The sequence below is a fragment of the Lipotes vexillifer genome, unplaced genomic scaffold (genome assembly GCF_000442215.2).
Source record: "Lipotes vexillifer unplaced genomic scaffold, Lipotes_vexillifer_v1.1 scaffold1387, whole genome shotgun sequence".
Lineage (NCBI taxonomy): Eukaryota > Metazoa > Chordata > Mammalia > Artiodactyla > Lipotidae > Lipotes > Lipotes vexillifer.
This window is the reverse complement of record NW_006790426.1, coordinates 9252-22994: the sequence shown is the minus strand read 5'-3', so window position 1 is coordinate 22994 and position 13743 is coordinate 9252. Positions and strand designations below refer to the sequence as shown.

Sequence of the window (13743 nt, the reverse complement as noted above, 5' to 3'; positions counted from 1 at the left end):
AAAAAAAAAAAAAAAAAAAAAAAAAAAAAGACAAGAGATAACAAATGTTGGCAGGGATGTGGTAAAAAAGGAACCCCCATGCACTGTTGGTGGGAATGTAATTGTAGAGCCACTGTGGGAAACAGTATGAATGTTCCCCAAGAAATTAAAAATAGAACTACCATATGATCCAGCAATTACATTTCTGGGTATATATTCAAAGGAAATAAAATCAGGATCTCCAAGAGATATCTGCACTCCCATGTTTACTGCAGCATTATTCACAAGAGCTAATATAAAGAAAAAACCTAAATGTCCATATAGGGATGGATGAATAAAGAAAATGCAGTATACACACACATACACACAATGGGCTACTACTCCATCATGAGAAAGAAGGAAATCCTGCCATTTGCAACAACATGGATGGAACTTGGAGGCATTATGCTAAGTGAAATAAGTCAGAGAAAGACAATTACTATATGATATCACTTATATGTGGAAGCTTCCAAAGCTGAACTCAAAGGAAGAGAGAGTAGAATGGAGTTTCCAGGGGCTAGGGAGGAAGTAATTAGGACATGGCAGTCAAATGGTGCAAACTTTCAGTTATAATATAAGAAAGTCTGGGGAATCTAAGGTACAGCAAGACGACTACAGCTGACAATACTGTATTAGATACTTGAAAGTTGCTGAGACAGTAAGATGGTGTCTTCACCACAAAAAAGAAATGGTAACTGTGTGAGGTGACAGGCTGTGACTCACCCTACCATGGTAATCGTTTTGAAATACATATAAATGTATCAAATCATCACGTTGCACACCTTAAACTTCAACAATGTTATATGCCAATTATATTTCCAGAAAGCCAGGGAAAAATACACTGGGATCCCAATAGATAAATGATGCAAACTGTAAAGAACGGCACAGAGAAACGGGGGAGAGCTTAAACAAGCTTTATTTGGGAGCGCTCCCGGGCGAGGTTCACTGGCCCGAGAGAAAGGGGCCAGAGCAGTCGCACCCGGGCGAGGGTTTGGGCCGAATTTATAGGGGAAGAAGGGAAAGGGGTGTGGTGAATCCGGGAGGGCACAGGGTATTCCTTATTTGGTGGTCTTTTCAGGTATCGTGGGGGACCGTTAGGCCTGCCCCTCGAAAGGCGGGAAGGCTGGGCCAGGTGGAAAGTCCCCAGGTCAGTTCCTGGAACCGGGTGGTCCGGAAAGTCTCCAGGTCAGTTTCAACCTGTGAGTCTGATTGCGTTCCCCTGCCTCGGGCCAGCTGGCCTTACACAAACCCTAAAGCAGGATGCGCTCTGTGAGTCTACTGTATGCTGCACTAATTTCTACTTTCTATCTCAATTAGTCGCTGGCAACTGTTGAACAAAGCACCCATAAGAACACACTGACAACACAATTTACATTAGTTAATCAAAAGTGTGTAGAGTAGAATTTGAACTAAGTGCATCACTGTACATCAGCTTTTTAGAAAATAACCCTCATGATCCTTATATGGAGTGAAGGAGGAACTACATTTTTGCTGAAAAACTGTGACCAGAAGAAGCTATAATTTCTGTGGCCTCTAGGATTAAGACATTGAAAACAACATATTTCTATATAATTAGTCACCATACATCAAACTTTCTGTAGTTTTAATTCTGACAATTTCATCTTTCCCAAGGGAATTTATCTTCTTTCATAAAAAATATGCTGCGTATGCCCTTGTGATGTTGATTTTTTAAACTTTCAAATTTAAATCCAAAGGATCACTAATACCTTAGGAAAATTAACCTTTTTTATATGTCGACATTTTTAATAGGCATCATTTATTTTTAAGCTCTTCTAAATATATACCTTGAATTGTTCTCTCGAGAACTTCAGCATTATTATGATGACTTCACTTTTAATGTTTCCCCTTGTATGTGAAAGCCTACGTTGTAACCTATATGCTAGTTTCTCAAAGGGTCATCCTACTACTATGGCTTGTAGAGTGTGAGGACATCCCAGTCATACCTACCTAAAAAAGGAGCTTGCTTGATAAATACTACCGCCTCTAAAATATTAATGCAATGGAATAACGCCATCTAATAATTACTGGCAATATGTTTTAACTGCTTGCTATTTATGACATCCAGCCAAAAGAGTAACAAGAAATGTGAAGAACTGGGAAAAGGCAAATTTGGAGCCACACAAGGTCACAGTATTTCAGTCAGTTAATGCAGTAAGACTTTAGGATGGCTACTATTACTGCCAGAGATCTTGATCATCTAGCTGTCCTTCAGTTTGCCTGGGGAGTGCTAATGCAATTGATGTGGGGCTTTGTAGAAGTTCCTATAATCTCTTGCAAGATTTAACAGCAGGGATCCATTTGTCAAATAAAAGGTAAACGGATCCCTCTGTGCAGGTCTCACGCCGTGGAGTTGTTCAAAATACAAAATAATTTAGGAAAGAGTTGAGCTCCAGTAAATAGATATTTTCCAAGGAAACTTTTATTAATTTAATGTTTCTTGGACTGGAGTGTCCTATTTTTCAGACCTATCCATTTGACTAATTCCAGTGCCTACCTCCTTGCCTCTGTTCTGATGAACACTGCATTTTTCTCTGTGGGGGGCCTATACTTGCCTGTTCCAGTGGAGTGGAACACTCTGGCAAAGGCAACCCAAAAGGCAGCATTTTTTTAGATGGTGACCACCCCACCTTTTAGTTAGATCACTAGAATGACACTGGGAAATAACTCTTCCTCACTGTGCACAGGCTTAGCAGGACTCAAAATCAAGGTGTCCTACTTTCCCACAAGCAAAACACAGGTAGGCCCCATAAGCACTTAAACTTAGGTTTTATATAGTTCCCTCCTGTTCTATAAGCTAACTAATATTCTTCCAATATTTTACCTCTTTTGCTGACATTTATCAAAACCTATGAGATTCAAAACCGGGAGTCTTTCCCAGTGAACATTTTTGTAAACCCTGGGAAAAGAAAGGTTCACTTGAAGGCTAAGTGCAGTGTCATTAAACAGGGAGAATAAATCAAACTTTCTGGCCTGTAAAGTTTAGTGGTATAATGATAACTATTACAAAAGCATGGTTACTTTCTGAAGTAAGCTACCCCAGAACAATGATTCTCTTCCCCTCTACGCAACTGACCAAGAAATTCTATTGTTCAGAAGAATTTTCTGTATCTGAGCCTCTACTCCAATCTTAAAAGATGACCTATGTTCCTTTTCACTAAACCTTTAACTTCAATGCCAGAATCCCAAGTCCTTTTTCTCCTTAGCACATGCAACATATGGTAACCAGGCCCAAGTCAATGAATAAAGGAGGGGTTCATTTTATCTTCAGATCTTTTCGCATGCCTCCACATTGCTCGGGTGCAGTGAAGGTAAGTGGAAGAGACGAGGAGGGACTGCTAAGATACGCTTTTTCACTGCCTATGCCTCCATGCAGCAAAAACACTCATTTATCATCCATGTTAGTCCCACTTCAACAATGACGTTCTACTGCCTAGAGGAAGCCCATCTTTGCCATCAGGGTGACATGGATCTGGGGATTCTCTAAATCAAGGGAGACTATTTTTCTCAATAAATATATGATGACTTTGCAAACCAAAGCAGCAGGAGGCTAGCTCCCAGTCAGCTACTGTAGGAGTTAAGGCCAGAACCACAAGTTCTCAGCCCAAAAGCCAAAGCATATTCTGCAATGCTTCTTACATTGGGTCGAAGAGCACTTTCCATCTAGTAATTCCAGTCAAAATTTTTTCAAAGTGATGCTATTTCTCTTATACCATTTAAAAATTTAAATACCATTAAACAACTTTATTTGGGGTTTTTAACGTGACTCTTCCTAAAATGTCATTCACCACCCTAGTTAGGGCAGCCTTGTCTGCTAACTTCTACTTACCTTTGCTGCTTAGCTAAGCATCTACCTTCTTCCAGAGTTCTCCTTTGCAGCATGCCCCAATAAGGCTGTGTTGACTGCTCTACTTACGTATTTCTAGCCCTAGAAAGCAGATCTTTTTTTTGTCTTTTGGTTGTTACTACTATAACTATTACTTATTTTTATCCTGGAAGAGTATCTTACCCAAAGAAAGTACTCAGATATTCAATGTATGAGTGTAGGCATATCACCAGATTTCTTTTCCTATTTTTCTTCTATAATGTCAGTTTATTATAGCCAATTAATGATAACTTTAGAAAACCAAAATTGGAAAATCTTCCAACAGTTTTACTGTACCAACTACAAACTTGGAGTCATCACCTCTTATGTTACTAGTAGAGTATTTTTAAATTCAGTGTGCATTTATTGAGCCTAGTCTTTGTTGGACATTATCCTCGAGTATGGAAAGTCAAATACAACATAATTCCTGCCCTCAATAAATTTACATTCTAAAATAAATGAGTCATGGATATGAAATGTACAGTGTGGGGAATATAGTCAATAACTATGTAATATTGTTGTATGGTGACATACTCTATGTAACTAGACTTATCATGGTGAACATTTTGAAATGTATAGAAATACTGAATCACTACATTGTGTGACAGGAACTGACATAGTGTTGTAGGTCAATTCTACTTCAAAAACAAACAAACTCATAGAAAAACAGGTCAAACTTGTGGTTACCAGAGGCAAGGGGTGGAGGGAGGGAAGAACTGAATGAAGGCGGACAAAAGGTACAGACTTTCAGTGATAAAATACATAACTGCTGTATGTTATATATGAGAGTTGATAAGAGAGTAGATCCTAAGCGTTTTCATCACAACAGTTTTTATTCTATTTCTTTAATTCTGTATCTATATGAGATGATGGATGGTCACTAAACTGACTGTGATAATCATTTCATGATGCTTGTAAGCCAAATCTTCATGCTGTACACCTAAAACTTACATAGTGCTGTACGTCAATTATACCTCAATTAAAAAGGAAGAAAAAAATAAAAATAATCTCACATTCACATGGGAGACGATGAGATAGATTACAATGATCACAATAACATGCAACAAATTCCATGACAGTTATGCACAAGGTGTAATGGAACTCAGAGAAGCAACACTCTTCAATTACATTAATGAAGGTAAAAGCCACATGTCTGAAGTAAAGTCTCTCTAGATTAAGTAGAAAAACATTTATTTAAATTATTTTGCATAATCTGCAGAATCACCAGGGAGACCACAGAACCAAAGTTACAAAATGAGTTGAAACAAAGGATGACTGGGCTGTCAGAACCAAAGCTAAAACAGTACCACAGAACCAAGTTAGGTGGGGCATTGCTGCTGCTACTCTTGGAAATGGGAAGCTGGAGATTATACTACTGCTGCCATTTCATGCTAGATAACACATCTACCTCTGGATCATGGATATTACTGCTGCTGCTGTCAACAAGATGGGTTTTCCATTGCCCCTGCTTCTTCGTGTCCCTAGCTCTTGATCCATCTATGGTGGGTATGTCTGGGTGTGTCTGATTAGCTGAGACTGGGTGACATGGCTGTGCCCTAGCTTTGAAGGAGGCTGGGGACATGAATATCTGGCCTCTTAGGAGTGATATGCAGCCTCATTCTCTCATCAAGATTTGATCGATTGGTCATTCTCCATGAATTTATTCATGGAGAGGGACTTTAAGGTGCTGTGCTATTTAAGAAGATGAATGTACACACTGTGATCCAAAACAGGACCAAAGACTAAGGCAGGGATAACTTTTTTTCCCCAAGGAGTTATGTTTTGGAAAAATAGACTGTAGTTAGCTGGTAATCCATACAGAAAGCAAAGTGTTAGCAAAGGCACAGAATATCCTGAAACCCACAGAAGTGTGACTGTGGTGGGGCAAGGAGTGTGTGTATGGGGACTTGAGGTGGGAATTAAAGATGGCAGGCCTAGTGTGGAGTGAGATGGGTGATTAAATCAGACACCAGGTCAGAAGGGACCTATATTCCATGCTAGACACGTTTTACTCAATCCCCTGGGGTAAGGGAACCCAGGAACAGATAAAAGAATGGCTGTATTTGTATTTTAGAAAGTTGATCATTTTAGTAAAATGGATGCTATATTGGAGGAGCTGATGTGGAGGCATGAGTAACTGTAGCTGTGAATCACGGTGAATAAAGTGGAGCCCAGAAGTAAAGTAACTGTACAGATAATGGGGATGAGGGGACATTCTCAAGATGTGCTAAAAGATCCAGTATGGGTTAAAATCTAAAATGTGGTGCTAACCACTGAGGGTCCAGAAATTAAAATAAAATAATAAAGCTTCTTCTTGAGGAACTTACAGTTTAGTTTTAAGCACAAGTGAAAATAGATGATATTATGAGAATGCTTGTGATTCTGTGTTTTGAAATTAAGTCCTTATTCAACACCTGTATTTAAGCTGGGACCGCTGAACAGTTCACTAAGGAAACACTCCAACCGGACATTAAAAGGTCTCAGAATTTTCTATATTCACCACGATATAGACAAAGGCAAAAAAAAAAAACAAAACTGGAAAATCCTCAAATTTAACATAGACACATAGATGGGGGTATTGGGAATTATAGCCTTGTTGCATCACACTGCTGTAAATTTTGTGTGGGGACAGTAACAGGGAAGAATAAAGTAGATTTAGGGCAGGGGTAACTGTGACATACCAGAGCAAACAGATCTAGGATACAATTTTGGGGACACAGAAGTCACAAAATTATATATCCTAAAAATTATGTATCATACGTCCTCCCTCTACATGCCTTTTTCTCCCTAAAAGGCAAAGGGAAAAATACAACTGTTCTTTCCTTTTCTCTTTCCTTTAACAAACATTTGCTGAATGCCTTGTAAACGCCAAAAGTTAGGCTAGATGATAGGGTCTCAAGGCAAAGTCCTTGACCTCATAGAGGTTACAGTCAGGTGGGGAAGACAGACAACAACCCAACGAAAGAGAGCACTGCATCTGTGAAGCAAAGAGGAGCAAAGAATCCTCTAATAAGAACAGAATCCTATAATGAACAAATCCAACTAGCTCCTAAGGTCTAGAAAAAACGAAGGACTGAATAATAGTTACTAACAGTCAATTAAATCTTCACCTAGTTATGCTAGGTAAGAATATTCTAGGTCAAGATAAAGTATTAAATAAAAAGAAGTTCTAGAGCTTACCTGACTAATAGTGAGAATAACTGAAATAACTGTATTAAGTGACTGGCATGAAATACCAAAAGATAGCTCAAATATTCATTCTGGTTTTGAACAGTTGATATGTCTCACGACACCATAGCAGTAACAAATCATGACTATTTTTGTCATATTGTGAAGCAGTGGTCATGGGATTCTCCTGAAAATTGTCTGGCAGACAAGAAGAGCTGTATGTGATGTCCTTACTCTTGTAAACCTTGACCCAAATTTAGTTCAAATGATCTGGACTATATTAGTGACTTATGATATCATAAGCATTTCCTTTGCCCCTTACTTAGAAAAAGGAGTCTTTATGTCTAATTTATGCTATTTAGTTTATTATGTTGACATGAATTTTAAAGCACATTGGGAGCGAACAGTCTCTCATTCTCTGTGATACCAATCAATAAATTGCTTTTGTCGATACTGCATGTGCATCCATTCAAATATACAGGGCGATTTATGCAAATATAACTGTTCTACAAAAATCTCATCGTCTGAGAAAATCATGTTACAGTCCTTTCTGAAAGTGCAACAAGGAGCAGCAGCCATGCATATTTATATATCTCATGACTATACATGAGACGAAAATTATTGAGGTTTTCTGACAGCTTAGAGAAACTGTATGTAAGCCTTCATGTCCCAGACAAATTAGATGGCCCCCTGCTGAAGGATGGCTTCTTTTTCTGACATCATCGTCTTGATTTGTTCTATCAGAGTCTGACAAAGGAGCGTGCACCCCATGTTCTATGCCTACATGCGTGGTGGAGATCTTTGAGGCCCCAGTTTTACAAGCAGCCTTTGGTTCAGGACTTAAGTCTAAACTGTGGAACTAAAGCATTTTAACAGAGTGAAACTCTTGCAGACATTTATAAAGAAGAAGAACCACAATCTTCAAAGTCAAACTGTTTAGAAAGAATGGAAGTAACTCCTTGGAACCTTCCAGCAGAACAAAGAAACAACATCAAGCTTATGCTTGTGCTCTCCCCCCACCCTCACACACACACACACTACCACATACATAGGACAACTTGAATAGCTCACTTCCTTTCCTTATGTTTCTTATATGATGGAAGCATATTAGTAAGAATAGCAACCATAACTCAAAAAGACACATGCACCCCAATATTCGCTGCAGCACTATTTACAATAGCCAGGACATGGAAGCAATCTAAATGTCCATGAACAGACGAATGCATAAAGAAGATGTGGTACATATATACAAGGGAATATTACTCAGCCATAAAAAGGAACGAAACTGGCTCATTTGTAGGGATGTGGATGGACCTAGAGACTGTCCTACAGAGTGAAGTCAGTCAGAAAGAGAAAAACAAATATCGTATATTAACGCGTATATGTGGAATCTAGAAAAATGGTACAGATATACCAGTTTGCAAGGCAGAAATAGAGACACAGATGTAGAGAACGTATGGACACCAAGGGGGGAAAGCAGGGGCGGGGGGTGGTGGTGGGATGAACTGGGAGATTATGTTGGCATATATACACTAATATGTATAAAATAGATAATAAGAACCTGCTGTATAAAAAAATTAAATTAAATTTGAAAAGGAATAAACATACATCCCCAAAACAAAAAAACCCAAAAATAGATAAACAAATATCATTCAAATTAAGAAAAAGAGGGCTTCCCTGGTGGCGCAGTGGTTGAGAGTCCACCTGCCGATGCAGGGGACGCAGGTTCGTGCGCCGGGCCGGGAAGATCCCAATATATGTATATTTATATATATAATTATATATATGTATATTTATATATATATATAATTATATATATATATAAATAACCTTTGAGTTATAACTAAAGGCCAATGTTATCTATCACTAGTTATTTTCAAACTTTTGAAACTCAAGCAAAAATGCTACTGATTTATAGGAAACTAGTGAGGAACACTAAGAATTAGGTGTCACTGGGTGTTGTGCTCCCCATACATGATCTTATTTATTTTACCAACCTGATCATCATTAATCTCATTCTCTATATTAGGAATCTGAGAACTTGGAAAGTTCAATCATGTGTCAAAAGTTGTACAGCACAGAAGCAATGGAGCCCATTATTCAAATCCAGGTCTTTCTGATACCTCAGTGCTTGCTTATGTATATGCCACACACTGCCTCTCCCACAGATTCACCTTGGCTTGTATCTTTCTTGAGGGTAAGGTTCTAGAAGCAGCAGGCAAAGGAAAAAAGTAAACATTGAAAATTACCCTTGAAAAATTCCCTAAAATTCCCTAAGTACGCATACTTGCCCGAAATTCCAAAAGGGCAAATTTAAAAAAATCCTTTTTCTTTGTATTCTGAATTAGAATATATCGCTGTTTCTTTAACTGAAAATCAGAGGAAGGAGTCGGATTCTTCTTAGAGGTCGTGGAATATGAATATGTATCTCTATACACTGGAATCACCTTTGGGTTAGCAAGATGCTCACAACATGAGAGGCCCATAGAAGTGACACCCACTGAAGAAATGATGGGATCATGTTTCCCATCTCAGGTTTTTTTTGAAGTAATACACACACTGAGTGAGTAAACTGACCATACTCCATTTCAATTATAATTTTCCCTCCTCTTTATTTCCTCTTTTTTGAAGGGATGGGTAGGGAGTTGAATGCAGGGGTGTTTGTTAAGCACACAAGCGAATTCACTTACATTAATTGCACATATGCTACGGTTCCAAAGAAATTTAATATAAACACACGTCAACTATCATGGTACTTAAGGTGAAGAAGAACTGACTGCAAGACGTTACCTGAACCCTCAATGTGCTCAGGCATTTCGGCAGCTGGCTGTTTAGTTATACTCATCCCCAAATTCAAAGGCTTTCAGATTGAAGGATTTCATCCAAAATGGCTGCCAATAATACAATTTTGAGTTGGGTCATTTCAATATACTGATATGATTAGCTAAAATTATGAGCTGGGGAGCTCACACCATATTACCAAAACTGTTCCTTTTTGAAGACTCATACAGCAGACTCATATCTTAAGTTTTCGCTAAGTGACACCAGGACTAAACAACCTCACGAAACTCACCACTGACCTGTCTATAGAGTACAGTCTTTTAAAAAGGCCAACATTTGTCTTGATCCTGTCCTTACTGAACAATCAACATGATTTGGACCTTCTGAACACTGTACACTGTGTAACAAAATGGGTAGTGTCCTTTGCTTTGTCCAGTACAAAGTGCAGTATTAAACTTGAGATCCACTTGCAGCAATTATGTAGAAAAAGAAGGTATCGGAACTTTATTTCTGAGCTTTATCTTATTATTTTACCCATATCTTCTCTTCATCTTGTCTTACCTATTGGCTATTATGCCCATATTTTAGACATGTCTTTAAGCGAGCCTCTCACATTATTTCGGTCAAAGCAGCAGTCAAAGAAAAAAAGAAACAAACACACAGCTATCAAAAGTGGTTAGGCTTTTCTTTAAAGATTCATGAATTCAGTTGTTAATGAGTCTTATAAATCACAGCACGCAAGACACAGGGCCAGAGTTAAGATTTCTTCCCTAATCAGAAAGTTTTTCGCTGAATTATACCAGAAATGTTTCCCTTAGAAACAAAGCAGCTGGGACTACAGTAGTGACTCAGACAGACACCACCTCTCTTAGAGTCTACGGGACAAGACAGAAATCAACAGCAGCAGCAAATAATGCTAATGTGTGATAACTATTGTGGGAGGAGCCACTAGAAACACAAGACCAAGCAGACAGAATCCAGGAAATTTTGTGTGCATGTTTGCTTGAACCTAGAAATGGCGTTTAGGATGAGCCCTGTAAATGACTAGCAGCTCGACAGTCAAAGGTGTTAACAGTGACAGTATTTCAGCCAGAAGGAAGAGTACAAGACTGACCCAGCCCTCCAATGAAATTTTCAAATTAGAGATCATGATAAGGTGCTGAGTTAAAAGCACAAGATTCATAAACAAGTCGGGGCTTCCTTGTAAGGAAAGCCAGGTAAAGACACACCATCAATATGCGGGAGCATTACATGCCTGAGCACGTCTGTAGTCTGAAAGCAAAATACTCAAAGCCATGTCTTCAGGATTTATGACATCTTTCCTCGTAAAAAGAACGTCTGTTTCTATTGCCTTGCTTGTTTGTTTCCTTTATGGTTAGTTAGCTATTCTGGACAATGACAAGTTGGATAATATTCTTACCATCAAAACTGAGGACCAGTTTTGCCTTTAGCCTAAGAGCTTTTTAGGAATATCCAAGCATGCATTTAAAAAATATACATATGTTTACTAGATCCAATATTTCCATATGGGGAAGCCTGTGTATTTATTGTCATAATTCCTAAGTTTGAAGATTTTGTCTCGTTTTTTCAAAATCTGCCCGATGGAAGCCAGCTGGCCAAACATTCAAACCCATTACCTCCATTTTGAGCTTATTAAACATATATAAAAGAATCTTCTCCAAATGCTACCTAACAGAACTGTCTTTCTCAAAAGAATCTAAAGTTTCAAAGACTCTTTGTCTAAGTACATTCTACTGCCTGGATAATTTACTTAATTTTGTTTTGGCCAAGACACTCAGAGCCCTCAGTGTCATTCCCCCTCAAAGCAAAGTGTCCCTGTGGTTGGATTCTCATAATTTAAACAATTCTCTCCATTTTGGAGACCGGCGGAGAGAAATGACACATGAAGAGGCACATTTAGCCACACTTGCTCATGTTTCCATATACCGCCTGCAATCCACACTATTATCTATTACACAGAAGTCAGATATCAATTTTAGTACCTATTTTTTTCTCTCCATTTCTTCCACTAATACTTAAAGGGATTTCAGTTTCATATTTGTGAAAATATTCTCTTCCAAAACAACAAAGCATTTTAAATGAAGACCTTGCAAATTTACTTCACAGGCAAGGGGGAACTTGAGCGTAGGGATAGGGCGATTACCAATAGTGTTTGTTTAATCAAGACTGAAAGAGCTCTACAAGCCACAGACATTCAAAGAGGGTCATCTTGATCATTGCAATCTCTTCCTACCTGCCTCTTTGGAAATCTGCGTGAAGGATTCCACACCTTTCTCTCCGTAACTTCCTTCCGATGCGAGAGTAGACACATAATTCCAACCCAGGGCCTTTACGATGTCTACCATGGCCTGGGCTTGGAAGGAATCGGGCGGGACCACACGAGAGAAGAAGTCATAGCGACGGTCATCACTTAACTCGGGTGCCGTTGATGCATAACTAATCTGGGGGATCTGAAAAGATAAGAAATCACCACATGAGGGCACACCATCAGGATGTGAGAGATTCATGTATACTTATGACAATTTACTTAAAAAACAGGGCTTGAGCTCCAAAGGGGAAGTGTGTTTTGCCACACATAGCATGGAAGTGTAGACCACCTAAATGCAACCAACCACCTCTTAACAGCACAAGAAGCATCTACTTTTATGCTTTGGCCTTTTATTCTCCTCTTGGAGAAAGGAATGGGGATGGAATGGGAATTACATAGAGCATGATGGTTGGGAGGAAAAATAATTTTAACCATTCTGGCTAACATTGTGAATCATGCTTTACTTCTTATACATTAATAGAAACAAAAGACACAACAGCCTAACTGGAGTGTGTATAGAGACTGGTTTAGTTGACACATCTCATGAATACTGGTAGACATCATTAGCCATCTAACATTGATTAAGCGCTGATCACCTATGAGGAAATATCTAAGTAAGCTGCACGCATTATTTAATTTATTCTTCACAAGAACATTATGAACTATTGATAGCTCACTAACACCCTTAGACCCAGGTAAGGGGGTTCCCTGCCCCAACACCATCATTTCAGCTCCTCTGGCATTTTGGAGGGCCTTTCTCAAAATTTTGTAAATTTCATTTGGCTGCTGAGAGAGAGCTGACAGTCCTGATTGAGTGGAGCCACATGGACCTCTGATTCCCATGTTTTTGCCTTTAGAGAATTCTCTGACCCTCTACTGTACGTGGGATTAACCAGATGTCTCAAGGAGTTCTAGAACTTGTGCCTCTACGGATCATCCTAGAGCAGGACCCTGGCTCCAAGAGGACAATTTAATGAGCAGATTATTCCTCTTGACGGGCACAGTATTTATTTCTCAGGATCAGTTCAGATCACACTACCTGAGTAGTCCTGACATGCTGGTTTTAGTTAAAGAAAATTATGCATTTAGAAAGAAACCTTGAAAAGAAAATATTTACCCAGGATCCCAAATACTCTAGGAGAAGACCTGGAGCAGCCATAGATGAGAAGCATGGCTTAGGGTCTAACGTCAGGATCTCTAAGCTAGTTATTTTTACAAAGAATGCTCCCCAGTTGTTCCCCTTAACACTAGCATGCAGGAGACTATGATAGGTATGATTTATCTACCTGTAAGAATGATCAACTCCTACAAAATTCTGGTTGTAAACTCTCCCAGGACTCACCCTTGTTTTAGCGTAAAGATGTCTCATGTATCTAAAAGCCAGTTTTGATCTTTGCTCAGACAAAGCCCAACAGTGCAACTCTTTGCCCCAAAGATGTCAAAGCTACACTCAAGTTAATTCTTTGAGCCCTCATAATTCTACTCAATATTAACCTACTTTTCTCTTTTCAGGGCAGTTTGCCTCAAGTTTACCCATTTGACATTGTTTAAAGCTGGTTACCAC

General features: G+C 38.9%; 1 protein-coding gene across 2 annotated transcripts in view; it reads right to left on the bottom strand.

Moving 5' to 3' along the window:
• The window catches only part of GRM7 (glutamate metabotropic receptor 7), a 585198-nt gene extending 572876 nt beyond the window's left edge, over nt 1-12322 (bottom strand). Inside the window, exon 1 of one of the 2 annotated variants that reach the window (XM_007463707.1) lies at nt 12105-12322. In XM_007463707.1, coding sequence (XP_007463769.1) covers nt 12105-12216 — 112 coding nt within the window. In that variant the 5' untranslated portion in view covers nt 12217-12322. The remainder of the gene's footprint in view (nt 1-12104) is intronic. The other variant, XM_007463706.1, reaches the window with a different exon arrangement.
• Nucleotides 12323-13743: the final 1421 nt, after the last annotated feature.